The 21053-nt window shown below is 42.7% G+C and overlaps 1 protein-coding gene across 5 annotated transcripts in view; it reads left to right on the top strand.

Annotated features, from left to right (window-relative positions):
• MTX3 (metaxin 3) overlaps positions 1-21053 on the top strand; it is an 88050-nt gene that overhangs the window by 43090 nt on the left and 23907 nt on the right. For all 5 annotated transcript variants that reach the window (XM_029575697.1, XM_029575663.1, XM_029575670.1 and 2 more), the window contains one exon: positions 2325-2413. In XM_029575697.1, coding sequence (XP_029431557.1) covers positions 2325-2413 — 89 coding nt within the window. The remainder of the gene's footprint in view (positions 1-2324; positions 2414-21053) is intronic.

The raw sequence follows: 21053 nt of genomic DNA, 5'->3' as shown, positions 1-21053 counted from the left end.
TCTCTCTTGTTGGTTCCTGAACCAATTGCTCCATGAAGCAATCATTTATTACATCCAGGAACTTTGTCTCTAGCAAGTCCTGATGTTACATTTACCCAGTCAATACTGGGGTAATTGAAATCTCCCATTATTATTGCACTGCCAAATTGGTTAGCTTCCCTGATTTCTCTTAGCATTTCATCATATCTGACCATTTTGTCCAGGTGGATAGTAGGTATACTCCAATCACTATACTCTTACCCAACACATTTGGGATTTCTACCCATATAGATTCTAGTGAGCATTTAGTCTCTTGTATGATCTTTATCCTGTTGGTCTCTATACCCTCCCGGACATAAAGTGCCACACCCCCACCAAGTTGATCCTCCCTATCATTGTGATAGGGAGGATCACCAAGTCTCTGTGATGCCAATTATGTCAATGTCATCATTTGCTGCTATACACTTTAGCTCTCCCATCTTACTTCTTAAATTTCTGGCATTGGCATACAGACATTTCAAAGTGTGTTTTTTGTTTGTATTAACAACCTGCTTTTCAGTTGTTGGGGATAATTCAGAAATCATTAGCTTCGGTGATGTTTCAATATAGGCACATGGACTACATTTGCTTTTAATGGAACCTCTCTGTTGGGATGCCCTAACTCTCCTGTTCATTAGTATCCTTCAAGAATACATTTCTCCAAACCATGCACTGCTGAGTGACTGTCGGCTTTCCCCCTTGTTCTAGTTTAAAAGCTGCTCTATCTCCTTTTTGAAAGTTAGTGCCAGCAGCTTGCTTCCACTCTAGTTAAGGTGGAGCCCATCCTTTCGGAAAAGTCTCTCCCTTCCCCAAAAGGTTGTCCAGTTCCTTATAAAACTGATTCCCTCTTCCCTGCACTAGCGTCTCATCCACGCATTGAGACTCCGGAGCTCTGCCTGCCTCTGGGGACCTGCACGTGGAGCAGGAAGCATTTCAAAGAATGCCACCCTGGAGGTTCTGGATTTCAGCTTCCTACCTAAAATCCTAAATTTGGTTTCCAGAACCTCTCTCCCACATTTTCCTATGTCGTTGGTGCCCACATGTACCACGACAGCCGGCTCCTCCCCAGTACTGTCTATAATCCTATCTAGGTGACATGTGAGGTCTGCCACCTTCGTACCAGGCAGGCAAGTTACCAGGCGGTCCTCACATCCACCAGCCACCCTGCTATCCACCAACTATGATGGCTGGCCATGAGGATTGTACAGGAGTTGTATGAATAAGAAACTACACAGTAAATGAGTTACATGTCATAACGGTACATTGGCCTGTTTCCTACCTTAGAGGGCTGTGTTATTGGCTTATAGCAGCAAATGAATGTATTTATCTTTGAGGAAAATGAAAAAATAAGATACCAGTATAATGAAGAAATTTTCTTGAAAAGTTGCTTTTTATCCAGAAAATTCCTTCAGAAGTCATTTATGAGAAATTATCCAATCAAAAATAGTCATCATAGATAGAATAAGTATTTTGACAGTTTATCCATATGTGTCAGGCACATCTAAAATGTATGTGTAGCTTTGCAAAAATAATAAAATATACAAAAATATTGGGGTAAAATTTTAAAAAAATGCGTGTGGGCGTACATGCACTTGCGCTACCCGGCGCGCACAGATGTGTGCCCGATTTTATAACATGCACGTTATAAAATCAGGGGTTGGCGTGCGCAAGGGGGTGCACAGTAATGCATCTTGCACACGCCAACGGCCTTCCCCCGTTCCTCCCCCCCCCTCCCCCCCCCCCCCCCCCCCCCCCGATCTGTCTTACCTTTTGCGCCTGCCTTTGGGCAGACACAAGTTGTGCGTGCCGGCACGTGATCCTCCGACACAGCGGGAAATGGCCACTGTGCTAGAGGCCTCTGGCCCTGCCCCCGGACCACCCCTTTTGTAAAATCCCGGGACTTAGATGTGTCCCGGGGCTTTACACACGTCGCTGGGCCTTTATAAAATTGGCCCAGCGCGCATAACCCCCCCTACGCGCATAAGGCTTTTAAAATCCGGCCCATTACTTTTAGAGACATGTTAAAGCTTTGCATTGCAACTCCTCTGTGTAAAAGAAATGGCCCTTAGTTTGAAATGCACAAAGGAATATTTTATAGTAAACTTTCATGCTTGTATTCAGTCTTAAGGTTTACATTGCAAGCAAGAATGCACAGTTTAAATTTTTCTACACTATTGCTTGCAGTACATAAATCCTTTCCTTTATACACATTTGATTATCTTGTTATGAAAACTGCATGCTTTCTTACTGTCTACCTAAGTCTTTTGCTAAATGTCTTTCCCTTCTCTTCATGTTGGTTTGTTTAGGATTCTCTCCAGCGGGGCAGGATACAGTAGACGCAAATCTGCAGAAGCTCACACAACTTGTAAATAAGGAATCCAACTTGATTGAAAAGGTTACCTTTTTGTTTTCATCTTTTTTTTTTTTTCTTGAGATGAGATGTATGGTTAACTATTGAAAATGTAAGTGTGTTTCCTACAAGCCCAGTTCATTAACTGTTTCTGTATCCATTTCATAATGATGGAAGATGGGGAAACTACTAGAATAGGTTTGAAGAGTGCACTTAAACTGAGCCATATTTCTCTTGTAGTGCAATATTTCAATTGGGGTCAAATATTAATAGGTTCATTTATTTGGCAGACATGCAAGGCAGTCTCTGAAAAATTGAAAGCATTCGTTCAGTGAAAGCAGAAGTATACATTATTGCCATACATAGAAATGATGGCAGAAAAGAACCAAATGGTCCATCCAGTCTGCTTAGCAAGCTTCTTATGGTATTATCTGCTGCACCATGCAGGTTACCCCCATGTTTTGCTTAAGGGTTTACTGGGTGGTGATCTTTCTTGAACATTCAGACCGTGCTTCTGGACATGCTTTGCTTATAGACTTAGCCATAGAAGCAGTCCTGTGTTTTGTTTTGTTTTTGTTTTTTCCCAAATCTCTATGCATCAGTATCCTAGACTGTAAAAAGTTCAGGACACGTGTTGGTTGTCTCTGAATCCAATTCCTCTTTCCTGTTTCCCCACCCCTACCTGTTGAAGCAGAGAGCAATGTATCAAAAGCATCAAGGCTTATTGGTTAAGGGTAGTAATCCCATGCCTTCTGTTAAGGGTAGTAACTGCTGCTCCATGCGGGTTACCTCCACGTTTATCAGTTCCTCAGACCATAAACGTCAGGGTCCTAATTGGTGGCTGTCTGAATCCAATTCCTCTTTTCCCCCTGCTGTTGAAGCGTAGTAGGCACTGGACAGCAGATAGTGTATACAAAAGTGCATTTCTGCATATCTGTTTTTATTTCCTTTCATTAAGGTCTATTACCAAGTCATCGATCAGTTATCATTTTTGGCCAGACACTAGCCAAGGAACCTCACTAATGAGCTCTGCCTCAGAGAAGGCTCTTTATCTGTTCTCTGAAACTGTAATCTTTATAAAAAAAATAAATAAATAAATAAAAAATGAAGATTAATGGTTGAAGTAGAAACTGGATCCATGAGACTAAGGAAGGAAGGGGGAATGGGATGTTTATATCTGAAGGTCAACCCAGTTACAATCTTGATAAAATACCACAAATATATAACATGTCTCCATTTGTATATATATATATATAGTAACATAGTAATGACGGCAGAAAAAGACCAACATGGTCCATCTAAGTCTGCCCAGCAAGCTTCCCAAGGTGGTAACTGCCACTCCGTGCCGGTTAAGCTTTTTTTATTTATTCCCACCCTCTAGCCTTTTAGGGATCCACAGTGTTTATCCCATGCCCCTTTGAAATCCTTCACAGTTTTAGTCTTCACGCCTTCCTCCGGAAGGCAATTCCAGGCATCTACCACCCTCTCAGTGAAGAAATATTTCCTGACATTGGTTCTAAGTCTTCCTCCCTGGGAGTTTCAAATTGTGACCCCTAGTTCTACTAAATTGTTTCCAATGGAAAAGGTTTGTTGATGACCATGGATCATTAAAACCTTTCAAGTATCTGAAGGTATCATATCACCCCCTGCTTCTCCTCTCCTCCAGGGTATATATATATTCAGGTTCTTCAACCAAGCACCTATACAAGGGGATTATTACTTCTCTTTTCTTACTAGATATTCCTCTCTCTATGCAGCCCAGCATTCTTCTGGCTTTGGCTATCGCCGTGTCACACTGCTTTAGTCGACTTCAGGTCGTTAGATACTATCACCCCAAGGTCTCTCTCCTGCTCTATACACATCAGCCCTTCACCTCCCAAAGCATATAGTTCTTTCCGATTACCACACCCCAGATGCATGATAAAATGCTTTTCCTAGTATGTAGACAGATGGACTCAAGACCAGTGGGTTTATGCTCCCCTACCAGCAGATGGAGACGGAGCAAGCTGACATCACAGTATATATAACCCTGCAGTGACCCCAGTCTGCCATTATTCTCTGTCTCCTGCAGATGATGGACATGCATCTCCCTATGGGGATTGCTTTGAGCTTTTTGAAAGGAGAAATTTGAAATTCTAAATTCAGGAGAAGAAAGCCCTGCTCTCCTGTGGTGTGATACCTAAAGGTCCCTCCCCCAGTTGAGAATTCCTTAGACAATATCTGTGGTCCCTCAGAGGTGTGCCTTGGTCTGGTAGCTGGGTTTCCTGGCGTGGACTTAGCTGCTAGTTCAGCTGAAAGGCACTGTGTGCAAGAAGCTGAGCGTGGCAGTGACGGCAGATGCCCTCTCCCCCCCCACAGCCAGAGAACCGTCTCTGTACTCAAGCCGGTAAGCGCTGAGCTCAGGTAAGGTTTAAAAAAAAAAAAAGTTTTACCTGAACCAGAGACAGAGGGATTTCAGGACTTCTTCCAGTCTCCATTCTCGGCGCACTGTGCAGACGTTCGTTCCCGCTCCCATTGGGGTTGGGGAGCTGAGCAGCCTGGCGGGTTGAGCCGGCCCTCTGTGGACTATGCCCTGCACGTAGGTTTTTGTTTTTTTTTTTTTTCTTGCACGCTGTGTGGTAGGCCGCAACAGCCATTTTTGCACGCTCTTGTGCGTGTTCTGCTGCCCTCTATAGGCCATCTGTGTGCGCAATGTGTCATAAGAAATTGACATGCCTGGTCAGACGAAGGGTCCATCAAGCCCAGCATCCTGTTTCCAACAGAGGCCAAACCAGGCCACAACAACCTGGCAATTACCCAAACACTAAGAAGATCCCATGCTACTGATGCAATTAATAGCAGTGGCTATTCCCTAAGTAAACTTGATTAATAGCAGTTAATGGACTTCTCCTCCAAGAACTTATCCAAACCTTTTTTGAACCCAGCTACACTAACTGCACTAACCACATCTTCTGGCAACAAATTCCAGAGCTTTATTGTGCATTGCGTGAAAAAGAATTTTCTCCGATTAGTCTTAAATGTGCTACTTGCTAACTTCATGGAATGTCCCCTAGTCCTTCTATTATTTGAAAGTGTAAATAACCGATTCACATCTACTCGTTCAAGACCTTGTGTGCTCAGTTTTTGGATGTGCTTTTTACGCACACAAACCTTTTTATGCCCTTGGCGCACAGGTTGTTCGTGTGCCTTGCCGTTCTTTCTTCTAGATGCTTATTTTTCGGGCACATTTCATTTTTATTCGCGAGCCGTTCTGACGCATGTTTACCGCAGCGATGGCGCCGGTAAGCACGAAGCCTCAGAGTCTTCCTATTTGTGCTGCCTGTCATATTAGGACTTCTCAGCCTGACCTGATTTCTAACATGTGTCAGCGCTGCTCAGACGCTCAGGGAGAGTTGTCTTCCTCAGATTTTGCTAAGCCTGGCTTTTCTCATTCTGATGATGGTTTGGTCCCATCTTTGACTGGGGGGATGCCAGGTCTTGGTTCTCCCTTGAGTTGCTCCTCCACTGGCGAGGGCAGTTCTGAGGGACCAGCTCCAGTTCCTTCTGGGCTTGGTCGGGACCCAGTCACTTTTTCTTGGGTGGAGTTTTTTCAAAGCTTACAAGCCTTTCTTTAGGTGCAGTCCTCCTCCACTTCCCCCATTTCTGTCCCTCAGCCGGTGGCTCCTCCCTCTTCCAGTCCTATGCTTAAGTGCTGGGGCTCGCCTCTGCTCCCTGCAGGTGTTCCCGACAGGAATCCGGATGGCATTGAATGTGAGGTTGATCCTGGAAGATGGGGAAATTCCTCCAGGGCTGGAACCATATTGAACCATGTTGAGATTTTTTCATAGAGTTGAACCGCTGGCCCTGACTTCCCAGACCTTGAAGCAGCTGGGAGTTCCTGGTTCGGATGCCATGGTGGAGGGTGCATTTCCTTTTTGAAAAATTAAGGGAAAACAATAATTCTGCTATACTCTCTTGAGTCTGTAGTATGCTGCCTGCAGTAGGATAGACCAAAAGCTCCTGCTATAAAAGATGCCTCCTTTGAGAAAGCCTGACTGAAAGTGCTGTCTGCCCCCTTCGACTTCTCAGTCCATATTCTTCTCAGCAGTGAGTCTTGTTGTGCATTGCTATGCCTTAAGCTGTCTCTCTGTTCTTCACAGAAACACAGTTTTACTGGCAACTTTGAAAATCAAGTAAAGTTCGTTAGTGACTTTTCCTGCGGTGTAGGTTGTCAGTCGCTGAAAAGGCAGAACAGTTGAGCTCCATCCCAGGAGATTTCTCTTAAGATCATTAAATTGAGCTAAGCTGCTAGGACCAAAATCCACATTGTCCTGCACTTAACAAATCCCATGACTTAAAAGCCAGCATTGACTGCAGGATGTCCTACCTAAGTGGTGCGTGTGCCTGTTTGCAATTTTCAGAAGTATGTTTATACTGTCCCTTCTGTGGAGAGGGAAGTCTCCAAAAGGCATTCCTGCCTAGGAGATTTCCAGTTAGATAGGAAATGAGGAGCTTGTATTTGGCAGGTCTGTCTTAACAATTCAGTCTCTTTCCTTTTCCCCCTTCCTTCTTAGACCAAAATTTGATTAACTGGCTCAATAAAAATGTAACAAGTCATTAACTGTCTCATTCAGAATAATGCTGAAAAAATGTATCCAAATAAACAAGATACAATACAAAGCTAGTTCTTCCTCTGCTGAATCTGTTGTTAATTATCCAAAACAGATATACAGTTCAGCTGTTTTCTTCCTAGAACAATCACATATTTGTTTCAGACAATGATCAAACTCAGTTAAAGAATCTATTTGATAATGCTAAAAACTTTCATAAAGCAGTTTTCCACAACTTTAGATGCCGAAAGAAACATGTTGAAAACCAAGCAGAAAGAAACTAGTGCCCCTGGCTATACGAGAGATAGAAAAGAGTGGTCACATGCATAAAGATTCTGTCTGAAAAGCAATAAATATATAAACACAATTAGACTTAAGAGGAAAAAAAAATACATAGTCAAATGTTCTTCTTCTTGCAGCTGCTGATACTCTGGACTTTTCTATAAGAAATTCAGAGACTTACTAATTCCCTATTTGCAGAAATTATACAATGAGGTGCTGTTTAACCCCCGTCTAGCCTCCCTTCAGGAGATTGGTAGGGGTCTCAATACTCCCAAAACCGGGTAAGGACAAATCCCTATGTGGATCCTACCGCCCCATTTCTTTATTAAAAATCAATCTAAAAATCTTGGCAAAGATCCTGGCTAATAGGTTGAATCGAATACTACACGACTTAGTAAATATAGACTAATCGGGGTTTATACGAGGGAGGCAGGCAGGAGACAATATTCGCAAAATTGTCAACTTAATGTGGAGTTCACGACAGGATAAGATTCCAGCAGTGCTGTTAGAGATTGATGCAGAAAAAGCGTTTGAATACACTGGGGTTTTTAATTTAAAGTTTTACAGAAGGTGAGCCTTGGACATAATTTTAAAACCTGGCTGAGGGCCATGTATACTTCCTCCGAGCCCTGTATCGAAGTTAATGGTTCCTATTCTGACACCTTTGACTTGGCAGGGGCACTCGGCAGGATTGCCCCCTTCACCGTTGCTCTTTGCTTTATTTATGGAACCTCTGGCAACCGCGATTCGATGCAATGGGGACATTAGTGGTTTAAAGTTGGGAATACTCAATTTAAGATAACCTTATTCACGGATGATATCTTATTCTCCATTGCAAATCCCCCAACTCTCACTACCGGTGTTGATACAAGAAATGAGTAAATTTAGTAAAATCTCTGGCTTTTTTACATAAGTAAATCTGAGATTTTGAATGTTTCCTTACCAGAACCTTTAGTTGATAGTTTAAATGAGAGTTCTCCTTTAAATGGGCACCTCGCAACATACGGTACTTAGGTTTCCAATTAAGTGCGGATTGGAGGCAACAGTTTGCCTTGAATTATCTTCCTTTATTAGAGAAAACAGCTAAAGACCTGTAAATATGGGCTCCATATCCCCTCTTGTGGTTAGATAGAATAACTGTCATTAAAATGATAGTCTTACCCAAATGGCTGTACCTTTTTCAAACTCTACTTGTAGAAGTCCCAGCCAAATTTATCAAAGCCTCACATACAAAGGCTCTTCATTTGATATGGAAGAAGCGTCTGCCTTGGGTCTTGCGACAGGTATTATTTTTATCAAAAGCAAGAGGGGGGGGTCTGGCGGTTCCCAACTTTGCTTAATATTATCTTGCTGCACAATTGAGGGCTGTATATGAACGATCTTCTAGATCCCCCAAAGGAACAATGGATATATATGGAGCAAGCTGCTGCCCCGAGAGAATCTTTATATTTAAAACTCTGGGGAATACCTGAAAGGGACGCACCTCATATGTCACCTAATCCTTTTATGAAGCTGACTTTAAAGTTATGGAAGAAATGGAGGCCCAATTTATCAGGATTAGATCGCTACACCCCTCTCCTACCCCTGGGACTTTACAGGGGCCCTCAACCTGTGCCTAAAGCAGGTGATTTTTTTAAGAAATGGGTTCAAAGAGGGATATGGTGTTGTGGTCAGTTGAGTGGGAGCTCAAAGATGTTGCCGTTTGAAGATGTACAATTGCAATTTGGTCTCCCTCATTCGGAATATTATCGATTATCTGCAATTGAAACACTGTCTTACCAGTTCACATCTGTGGAAGCGCATAGTTCGTAATAGGACTGACTTTGAAGATATGTGCTTTCATCAAAATGTGGGCCAAGGTTTGGTTCTCAAGATATACACTAGGCTACCACCTAAACAGCTATCCCATTTCAAATATCAATTGGGCTGGGAGTCAGATTGGGGTCACACATGGTCTGAAGCACAATGGTTAAACTGTTATAAAGCTATAGCAAAAAGTTCAATCTCTGCCAATGTTGTGGAGACTAATTACAAAATTATGTACTGCTGGTATCTTACTCCGGACAGGTTAAATAAGATCTTTCCTGAGCAATCAAATCATTGCTGTTGTATGTGTAAATTGGAAGGCACATTTTATGATGTGTGGTGGTCTCGTCCAAAGATTATTCCTTATTGGAGATGGATAGCTGTGGTGATTTTGGAGTTGACAGATTTAAACATTCCTTTTGACTCAGAGATATTTCTTCTCTCTCAGTACCCTGGAGATTGGCCCCAGGTCACAAGATCCTTAATTAATCACATCCTATGTGAGGCAGGTCAGGAACTAGCAGCTCAATGGAAGAGTGAGCTAATTCCTACCAAAACGTTACTCCTTCGAAGGCTATGGAATGTACATTATTGGTCCTATTTGACAGCTATTCAGAGGGATTCTGTGGCTGTCCATGTCAGAGTGTGGGAACCTTTCCTCCGATGGTATAATACGCACTTTTAATATATCTGTTCATAGCTGTTACTGGGACTGATGACGATTTTACTATGTTCTTGGTACTTGCATGTCCACTACCATAGATCCTGTTATCATTACTACAATCACTTTTATTACTACCTACCCTGTTAGGTTTGAAGGGGGGGGGGGAGGGTTAATTTTAATTATTTATGTTAATTTATTTTGACTTAATTTTATTTTAATTTGAGTACTATTTACTTTTGAATTATTTGGTTAAACTGTGGTTGGCACCTCTAGCCATCAGTCATGTTATTCTAAATAGGTCTATATGAGTGACAGAGATTCAATGTTATCAAAATGTTGTTGTGTTTTGTATGAATGTTCTGCTAACACCAATAAAAATTTGAAATAAATAAAGAAAAGGTGGGAGGAAAAGATTTGTGCTAGCTAAGGCTATTCGGGTATTGCCAGTTTGTTGTTTTTCCATTGTGGAATATGTGAGGGAGATAGGAAAGTTGCTGATTTAGGTGGTGGTGTCAGGATGTAGAATACTTGTTATGTGATTGTGTTGGAGTTATGTTATAAGTATGAATTTCATTGCAAGTAGATGAAATTTTAAGGGAAGTTGAGTGGCAGAAGCAGTGTGGTTTGACACTGAGAGAGAAGGATAGAAACAATCAGGCCGATTCAGTAAGAAATGCGGGAGAGCAGGCGCTCCGTGTTGAGAGCCCGCTCTCCCAACGCGCGCCCAGGCACCTTTCCTGGGCAAGCGATTCTGTATTTAAATAAGGTGGTACGCTAATAAGAAGGAGGCTCTAGGGACAATAGTGTGTCCCTAGTGCCTCCTTATTAGCGGTAGAGGTGGCTGTCAGCATGTCCAACAAAGCAATGCTCAATTTTACTGGCGTTGGTTTTCAAATCGGCTGACCACCACGGGTTAGGAAAATGGATGCTGGTAAAACTGAGCATCCGTTTTGCTAACCACTGACCTGTGGGCAAATTTTTTTTAATTTAGAACATTTTTTATTTTCAACCAAAAAACAATACAGAGAATGCTGAACTCTGAAATGTTCCCCTTATGAACCCTTTCTCAGTTCTCCAACCTCATCCCTAGATAGCACAAAAATCCACCAAGAAAGACCCCCTCCCCCTTCCCCCCCTACCCTATCCTGAGCCATATATTTTTTTCAAGCGTTCCATTTGTGTTCAAGGTCGTGTCCCATATGCGTGTTGATGCAAGAGTGTCCGTCCAAATTTAGTTCACTCATTGAGGATCAAACTGCGAGAGCGATGCGAGAGAGTCTGTATATACGGATCCCAGACCCTCATGAACAGCTTCTTGTTGCGTGGAGATTCTCGCTCTCGCCGCCTCCATTTGAAGCATCCGGTGTAAGCAGTTATGCCAAGTCCAGAAAGATGGAGGGGTAACTTCCCTCCAGTTCAACAAAATGACCTTTTTGGCCACAAACAAGCTTTACGAATAAGCAACCGAGCCCCCATATCCCTCACCCGTAAAAGAGAAATACAGCCAAAAAGTAGCCATAGGGGAGACATTAGGATTGGTACCTCCAACAAATTAACTAAATATGTTACACCCCTGGGGGTGGCTTTAACAGAAACTGATGCCATACTGCAGAGGTTTAGGGAATTTTACAGTGATCTCTACTCTTCTGGGGGTTGGGATCTAGAGGCATGTGACCGTTTTTACTCTCAAATAGACTTCCCTCAGCTTATGGCGGGACTGAATGCACCCATAAATGAGATTATCTCTCCCCCCCCCCCCCCCCATATTACTGCCTTAGCTGTATACCAGAAGAGCACTGGGGATGTAACATGGACTGCATTTGATTCTGCATAGCTCCGCCATTTGGTTCTCACATACTCCTGAAATTTAACATCATTGACTAAATAAAAGGGGAATCTCCATGTAGGGGAAGTGGCTTGCCGTCTGTCCAATTCCAGGTCCATGGGGTAACCTAATAGGGTCATGTATTTAAGTGCTTCCTCTGTTAATGAAATCAATACTTTACTAACCCAGAGGAACTCGGCTCAATTTAAAGCCAAAATATATTATATAAATATTTTATTTCAACATGATATCAAAAATACATTTTAACCACAAGTGCTACGTGCAATACATCATATCCACATTAAAAATATACACTTCATACTGCCATCCATACCACACATACCATCACACCATACCATGTAAAAAAGGACATATGCATCTACAATATGAATACCCAGTACAGTACATTAAACATTCAAATATCATCAGTTATTATAGCGCGATACTAAGTATCTGCACATGTTATTACCCATATTCTATTACCAAACATAATATTGTATTGTTCAAGACTCTCAAGCTTCAAACCTGATACATAGTATCTTCCATTATTCAAAATATACTACTCAGTCTGCTAATGTTATATAATGTCCCCTGTGTTCTAATACCCTACGGGATACCCGTTTCGCCCCTTCCTGGGGGCTTCTTCAGGAGTATACTGCTGAGTTGTTCACATCAATATTGTGTCTGCATATTCATGGGATATATAGTTCAACTTCCATGCGATGAAATTGCTTTCGTAAATTCCATGAAGATCATTAAGTGGATATCACGTTGCACGGAGCAGTCATTCCTCCCACTAACCGTAAAAACATATTACATACAATTAGAACAAATACTTGTTTTATCTCGGGGATAACCACCCTGTGCACCTTCACCTAAAATACTCCGTACCAACCAGAAAAGTTATAATTACCCCGGTTATTTACTAACCGCTGTGCATATATTTCGCTTACGAGCACACATTTGCAGGCAAAAAGATGTTAATGGGTTTCTCAAAAGGAACTCCTCACATTAGTCCAATTCCTGCATGAAACAGTAAACCGTGTAGATGAATCCAAATCTTTTCTTACTCCCAATATTATTATCCTGTAATAACTCTCGGCTTACTGTCTTATACATATTTATCCAATTCCAGCATAAAATAACAAACCCCGGAAGTAAATTCAAGCCTATTCTTACCTCCAATACAACTAACCTATAGTAACACATTCTATCTGTATCCGACTCATATCCTTCCTATCACAGAGAAACATCGGCGGCTTTTAAATCACCCTACCGAGCATGCCATAAATTCTAACCCCCAGTTATTTGCCCTTATCATACCCTCCCACTTAACATACCTCCCTTGTTCCATGTCCCATCAAGTCTAATTTCTCGTTATACTCCACAAACCTTTACCTCAAAACTCTGCAAGCTTACCTTAACAGTACTCGCGGACCGTCTACAAGCATAATTATTCCTTCTCCCAAAGAGTACCTCTTCAATAAATTTGCTGCGACAGACGCCGGCACCAAACTCCCGTCCTTACAACGGGGTCTGGCGTAACTCCGTAACTTCCGTCTATTTAACCCCCTCCCCTCGTCATGACGTATCCTACGTTATCGCCAAAAAAACCTTCACAAAAAGACTTTCACAAAAAGACACACCCCTTACACATCCTGTCCTTACGTTCCATCTTAACGTGACTTACCTACACGTCATCCAGACGTCCTATCACACTCCGAATTCAAAAACGAAAACACCCTGAAACATGTCCGGCCTCCCAGCCGAAACTAATTCTCATAACCTATCTTAAGCCTACATATTATACACTGTAAAACGCCTCCCATTCCATCATCTCGTTTAGTCCTGATGGATATACTGTTCGCCATGTATAAATGTATCTTTGTTCTATTTTCCTGAGAATATTGCTGACATCGCCTTGTTGGCGAATATGGCATTTTTGGATAACGAAAAATTTCAAATCATCCAAATTATGTTTGGCAAAATCCCAGTGGGACACCAGAGGTGCTCCACTTTTACCCGTCCGTAATCTGCTCTTGTGTTCAATGATATGTTACACAAGCAGGCAAATTAGACAACGTATCATTGAACACAAGAGCAGATTACGGACGGGTAAAAGTGGAGCACCTCTGGTGTCCCACTGGGATTTTGCCAAACATAATTTGGATGATTTGAAATTTTTCGTTATCCAAAAATGCCATATTCGCCAACAAGGCGATGTCAGCAATATTCTCAGGAAAATAGAACAAAGATACATTTATACATGGCGAACAGTATATCCATCAGGACTAAACGAGATGATGGAATGGGAGGCGTTTTACAGTGTATAATATGTAGGCTTAAGATAGGTTATGAGAATTAGTTTCGGCTGGGAGGCCGGACATGTTTCAGGGTGTTTTCGTTTTTGAATTCGGAGTGTGATAGGACGTCTGGATGACGTGTAGGTAAGTCACGTTAAGATGGAACGTAAGGACAGGATGTGTAAGGGGTGTGTCTTTTTGTGAAAGTCTTTTTGTGAAGGTTTTTTGGCGATAACGTAGGATACGTCATGACGAGGGGAGGGGGTTAAATAGACGGAAGTTACGGAGTTACGCCAGACCCCGTTGTAAGGACGGGAGTTTGGTGCCGGCGTCTGTCGCAGCAAATTTATTGAAGAGGTACTCTTTGGGAGAAGGAATAATTATGCTTGTAGACGGTCCGCGAGTACTGTTAAGGTAAGCTTGCAGAGTTTTGAGGTAAAGGTTTGTGGAGTATAACGAGAAATTAGACTTGATGGGACATGGAACAAGGGAGGTATGTTAAGTGGGAGGGTATGATAAGGGCAAATAACTGGGGGTTAGAATTTATGGCATGCTCGGTAGGGTGATTTAAAAGCCGCCGATGTTTCTCTGTGATAGGAAGGATATGAGTCGGATACAGATAGAATGTGTTACTATAGGTTAGTTGTATTGGAGGTAAGAATAGGCTTGAATTTACTTCCGGGGTTTGTTATTTTATGCTGGAATTGGATAAATATGTATAAGACAGTAAGCCGAGAGTTATTACAGGATAATAATATTGGGAGTAAGAAAAGATTTGGATTCATCTACACGGTTTACTGTTTCATGCAGGAATTGGACTAATGTGAGGAGTTCCTTTTGAGAAACCCATTAACATCTTTTTGCCTGCAAATGTGTGCTCGTAAGCGAAATATATGCACAGCGGTTAGTAAATAACCGGGGTAATTATAACTTTTCTGGTTGGTACGGAGTATTTTAGGTGAAGGTGCACAGGGTGGTTATCCCCGAGATAAAACAAGTATTTGTTCTAATTGTATGTAATATGTTTTTACGGTTAGTGGGAGGAATGACTGCTCCGTGCAACGTGATATCCACTTAATGATCTTCATGGAATTTACGAAAGCAATTTCATCGCATGGAAGTTGAACTATATATCCCATGAATATGCAGACACAATATTGATGTGAACAACTCAGCAGTATACTCCTGAAGAAGCCCCCAGGAAGGGGCGAAACGGGTATCCCGTAGGGTATTAGAACACAGGGGACATTATATAACATTAGCAGACTGAGTAGTATATTTTGAATAATGGAAGATACTATGTATCAGGTTTGAAGCTTGAGAGTCTTGAACAATACAATATTATGTTTGGTAATAGAATATGGGTAATAACATGTGCAGATACTTAGGATCGCGCTATAATAACTGATGATATTTGAATGTTTAATGTACTGTACTGGGTATTCATATTGTAGATGCATATGTCCTTTTTTACATGGTATAGTGTGATGGTATGTGTGGTATGGATGGCAGTATGAAGTGTATATTTTTAATGTGGATATGATGTATTGCACGTAGCACTTGTGGTTAAAATGTATTTTTGATATCATGTTGAAATAAAATATTTATATAATATATTTTGGCTTTAAATTGAGCCGAGTTCCTCTGGGTTAGTAAAGTATCAATTTCAGGTCCAGCCAGACTGGGGCATGATCCGAAATGACAATTTCCTCTATCCCTGCAGCACTTACTTTTGATACCACACTGATACTGATCATGAAATAGTCTATTCTAGATGCAAATAGTCTATTCTAGATGCAAATGCATGTTGATGGCCTTATTAGGTATCCCAGCACGATACAGAAAGTAAAATGTGCAGCCAAGCCGCACATTTTACTTTAAGAAATTAGCGCCTACTCAAAGGTAGGTGCTAGTTTCTGCCGGCACCGGGAAAGTGCACAAAAAGCAGTAAAAACTGCTTTTCTGTGCACCCTCCGACTTAATATCATGGCGATATTAAGTCTGAGGTCCCGAAGGGTGTTAAAAAAAAAAAAAAAAAAAAAATTTAAAATGGGCCGGCAGCTGTCGGGCCGAAAACTGGACGCTCAACTTTGCTGGCTTCCGGTTTCCGAGCCCGTGGCTGTCAGCGAGCTCGAGAACAGACTCCGGCAAAATTGAGCGTCTGCTTTCAAACCCGCTGACAGCCACCGCTCCGGGCTAAAAGGAGGCACTACGGACGCGCTAGTGTCCCTAGCGCCTCCTTTTGCCTGTTTCTACCGCACCACCTAATTTAAATACTGAATCGCACGTACCGGTGAGTGGCCGGTGCGCGCGCCGGGAGAGCAGGCGTTCGTCCGCTCTCCCGCGGACTTTACTGAATTGGCCTATAAATGAGTGTCAAAATTAGCTATTGCCTTCTGTAAGATTAGGTGTAGTATAGACACAAGATTTAATCCACAGGGTGAGCCCTCCCCACTGCTTGTCCACCCCAGACAAACTCTTTTGGCATCAACCTGGTGAAAAATTATATCACTTCCCCTTCCCTTGTCTTCCTTCCCTCCCAACCCCCCTATACCCCCATTGTTTCCCTATCCAATTTGTAAAACCGAGACTACTACCATGCTGGCTCACCCACCCCTCCATCTTGACCACATCTGCTCCCCATCATTTATAATAAATGAGATGATAAATGCCTTATTATACTTCACATTAACGTGTCACTTCATATTTAACAACTATTATAAAATATTTTTTTTCCACGTGAGTAATAAAGGTCAATTTAAATAGAAACAAAGCTGCCATAACTTAACTGGCTCAGTGAACTATAACTGGAAATATAAACACCCACATCGCCTTGTAAATGGTGGCAGAGTGCTAGCCTGCAAAAAACAAAACAAAACCCAGGCACTCTCACCGGCTCACTGTTACATAGTTCAGTAGCACTAGGAGCGAAACAGAGAATAAAAAAAACCAACTATTCGCTCACAGAACCAGTGCTCACTGTCAAAAGTCCACTTGCGCTGATCGGAGTTTACACAGAGGTAAAATAGTGTAAGTTTAACAGAAAACAGAGCTGTCCTAGGTTGACAAAGCTGTACCATAAGTAACAATATAAGCAATCACATTGCTCTGTAGCTGATGATAGACTGCTAGGCTGCAAAAAAACCAAAAACCATGTACTCTCTCCAGCTAGTTGGTGCATATCTCACTTGCATTAGTAGAAAACAAAGGAAAAAAAACTCCTTGCTCACAAAACTAGTGCTAAATGTCAGGGTTCTGCTTGCGCAGGTTGCGGACTGTTGGGTCCTGACGCTGTAGCTGTTAATAGTGCCTTCGCCTCCTCAGCAGCATTAAACCAGGAAACACCTTTAGCTGTGGCGACCCTCAGCCGAGCAGAATAAAGAAGTGTGGCCCGAACTCCCTGGGCTATTAATTGAGTGCAAACAGGAGCCACCGCCGCAGTGAAGTCATGAAACACCAGAATCTTTGCATTTTCATAGCACAATTCTTGCTGCCTGAAGGATCTCTTGCTTGTGGGCATAATTGAATATTTTTGCCACTACCACTCGCGGCCAGGCTGCATTTTGTGTACGAGGCCCGAGCCTATGTGCCCTCTCAATTTGCAGCTTGCCATGTGCTCGCGTTAGGCCCAGGTCCTGCTCAAACCAGGCCTCCAGTTTTGCAGGTAGATTCTTGTCCTCAAGGGACTCCGGCAACCCCACAAATCGCAAGTTCGACCTGCTTGAGCGATTTTTTTTTTTCCAAATCCTCAATCCGGGCCGCCTGTTTTACTACCAAGGCTTTTAGTGCCATGATATCTGCCTGTGCTGTCTGGAGTCTATCTTGGACATCAGACATGCGGTTCTCCAGTTCTGAAAAACGCGCTTCAATTTTCCCCATATTCGCCGATATCTCAGTGATTTTAAGGGAGATATTTTTAATATTGGGTCCGGGAGCCTCCAGCACCGCAGTTTTGACATCGGCAAGTGCCGCAACAGAAAGCGATTCGGGCACAGGACTGGTGGCCATGACTGAGCCGGCTGAAGGCCTCTGACGCACCTTCATTTTTTCTCTGTCTTTTTTAACCAGCCGGGTAGACATACCTTTCTTTTTCTGTTCCCCGATTGTCCAGCTACAGCACCACGCACAATCAGACTCACGATTTGGCTTTTAGGAGGGCAGATGGGGTCGGATGCAGCAGGCCCAGCACCGAGCAAAGGGGGATTACATCCTCCTCCCTCACTGCATCATGTGATCTCTGGCACATTTTTTTTTACTTTTTATTTATTTATTTTTTAAGTTTTGGTTCCTCCGACTTAATATCACTAGGGTATTAAGTCGGAGGATGTACAGAAAAGCAGTGTCTTCTGCTTTTCTGTACATTTATCTGGGTTGCTCAGAATTTAATGGCTGCCCTTGGGCAGGCGTTAACTTCTGAGAGTAAAATGTGCGGCTAACTAATAGGGCGACTAACTAATAGGCTCATCAACATGCATTTGCATGTGTTGAGCGTTATTAGTTTTCGGGGGGTTGGCCACGTGTTTTTGACGCGCTATTATCCCTTACAGTATGAGGGGTAATAGACGAGTAGTGAAAACATTTATTTATTTTTATTATTTTTTTTTTATATACCGACATTCATCTCAATTGAGATATCACACCGGTTTACATTCAGGTACTGTAGGTATTTCTCTATCCCCAGAGGGCTTACAATCTAAGTTTTTGTACCTGAGGCAATGTAGGGTAAAGTGACTTGCCCAAGGTCACAAGGTGTGACAGTGGGACTTGAACCTTGGTCTCCTGGTTCATAGTCCACTGCTCTAACCACTAGGCTATTCCTCCTCCCAACATGCGGCCAAATGCATGCTAAATGGTGTACTCGGCTGAGCGCAGTGAACTGTATCGGCCTGAATGCATGAGCATGTATAATGCACAATTGAGAGAGAGAAGACAGTGACAGAACTGCAGTCATACCTTCTGCTACTGCTACAATGGCAGACACATAAGAGGAAGAGAGGTGTAGCATTTACTTTAGTTTTGGTGATGGTTTGCTGAGCCATGTGTGCATGTGTGCACTCGGAATGGTAGGTGATGAAGCGTTAAGTAGCCAAAGTTCATGAGCAGCTTACAGGAGTTGGACTGATAAGGCACTTAGGCAGGGTTTTAGAACTACATGGAGTGTGAGGCAGTGGCATTGCTGTGCATGACTTTCGAGTGGGCACAGAGGCATTGTAGAGCAGTGGAGGGAGACATAGGCAGTGGCATTTGTGTCTGGGTTTGTGGTGGACAGAGGCATAGCGTGCAGCAGTGACAGTTTGGTTTTGGGATTGATCTGAAGGATGTCGAGGGGAAGACAGAAGGGCATGGCTGAGCAGCAGGGAGAGATTGGCATAAGCATTAGTCTGTGATACCTTAGGTGGACAGAAGTGTATGGCAGAACAGTGGGCAGAGGTTGGTAGAGGCATTGTTTTTTAAGCCATTATTGGGTGGACAGAGACCCATTGCAGAGCAGTTGCTTTAGAGCTGTAGTGGTTCTCCCGGTAGTGTGTGCTGGGTGAGGCCCATGCATGTATACAGAGCAGCATTAAGAAACGTTGTTTTTTTTTTTAAGAATAATTTCTACCATTTTGCCTGGCACTGATTTTGGGCTCACCAGCCTATAATTTCCTAGATCATCCCTGGAGCCCTTTTTAAAAAAAAATTGTTGTCACATTGGCCATCCTCCAGTCTTCAGGATTGTTTTAAATGATAGGTTACAAATCACCAGAAACAGATCTGAAAATTCATGGTTGAATTCCTTCAAAACTCTGGAGTGAATACCATCTGGTTCTGGTGATTTATTGTTCTCTAATCTGTCAATCTGATTTATAACATCCTCCAGTTTCACAGTGATTTTGTGAAGTTACTCATTCATCACTATCAAAAAATGTTTCTGATGTGGATATAACCCTGACATCCTCCTCCGTAAAGACAGATGCAAAAATGTATTTAGTTTTTCAGCTGTTTCCCCTCTTAACATCGCTTTTATCCCTCAGTCATCTAGCAACCCAAGTTACTCCTTCACATGCTTTTTCTTTCAAATGTATTTGAAAAAGTTTTTGCTACTTGTTTTTACCTCTAAAGCAAGCTTCTTTTCAAATTTTCTTTTAGCATATTTAATTCTCCGAGGACAAGCAGGATAACAGATTTCACACGTTTGACATCAGATGGATCTCTGGCACGGAAAACATGTCAAAGTTTCTAGAACTTTGACTGAGCCTCTCTAAGCATGATAGGCATGCATTTATACCATGCATCTATGCGGGACCTCTGTCACTTTTTTTTCCACCAAGCCTTGAATCTCTCATCTTTTCTCAAACTTCTTAGGAAGTTGTTTGGTTTTTTTTCTCTATTCCTTCTCATTTTGAGTGTCATTGATGTGGGATTCCTCTGGTTCTCCCCTTATCGTTGGTAGCCAAGTTTTTTGTCAGTGTTTTGGGTAAGTTTACTTTCACAGTCTTTTCCCCCTGGGCAGCAGTGCCTTTGCTGCCCACCAGCCATTGTAAGCTGTTGCCATAGAGTTTGATTTTGCATCCCTTTTGTCCACCTCTCGTTTTAAGCCACACCCCTGGTATTCGAGGACTATATCGATCACTGACCCACATGAACAATGTATCATCTGACTGGGGGCATCACACAACATCTGGGATTGCAGCAAGTGCATCCAGATGACCCCTAATGGATGTAAGATCTGGCTCGATAAGATGGAATGCCTCTTCGGGCCAGAGAAGACCGGTCAATTGGCATTATCTGCATTGAGGAGCCATGGAGCCCCATCGATGGATACCAAGGCATCACCATTGGCATAATCGTCTGTTCCATCAACGTTGATGACTGCTAAGGGGGCTGGAGACAGACCATCATCTGCCTCCCCCAGGTTGAAGACATCGGGTTCATTGTCTTTGGCCTTAGCACCAGGGGAAGACTGATCCAAGCATCGAGGGAAGCCTAAGAAGTATAGTCATTGTTCCCCGTGGATACATGGTGCTAGGCACGCCGGTGCACCAGCTTCGTTGTGATGCCCCCAAAGCTTCCCCGTGGTGAGGAGAACCAAACCTTTATTGATACCCAGGGTTCACGATGGATTACACCGGCTGTGATGCTTGCTACAGGTCCTCCTCTCAGTTCCAAAGAGGATGTGGCTATATTTCCTGGATTCCAGTTGGTCTTTGAGGAGGAGCTGGAGAGGCACCTGCAG

Source organism: Rhinatrema bivittatum, chromosome 1, assembly GCF_901001135.1.
Source record: "Rhinatrema bivittatum chromosome 1, aRhiBiv1.1, whole genome shotgun sequence".
Lineage (NCBI taxonomy): Eukaryota > Metazoa > Chordata > Amphibia > Gymnophiona > Rhinatrematidae > Rhinatrema > Rhinatrema bivittatum.
Note: the sequence above shows the minus strand (reverse complement) of the source record. Positions and strands in the feature narration are given on the sequence as shown.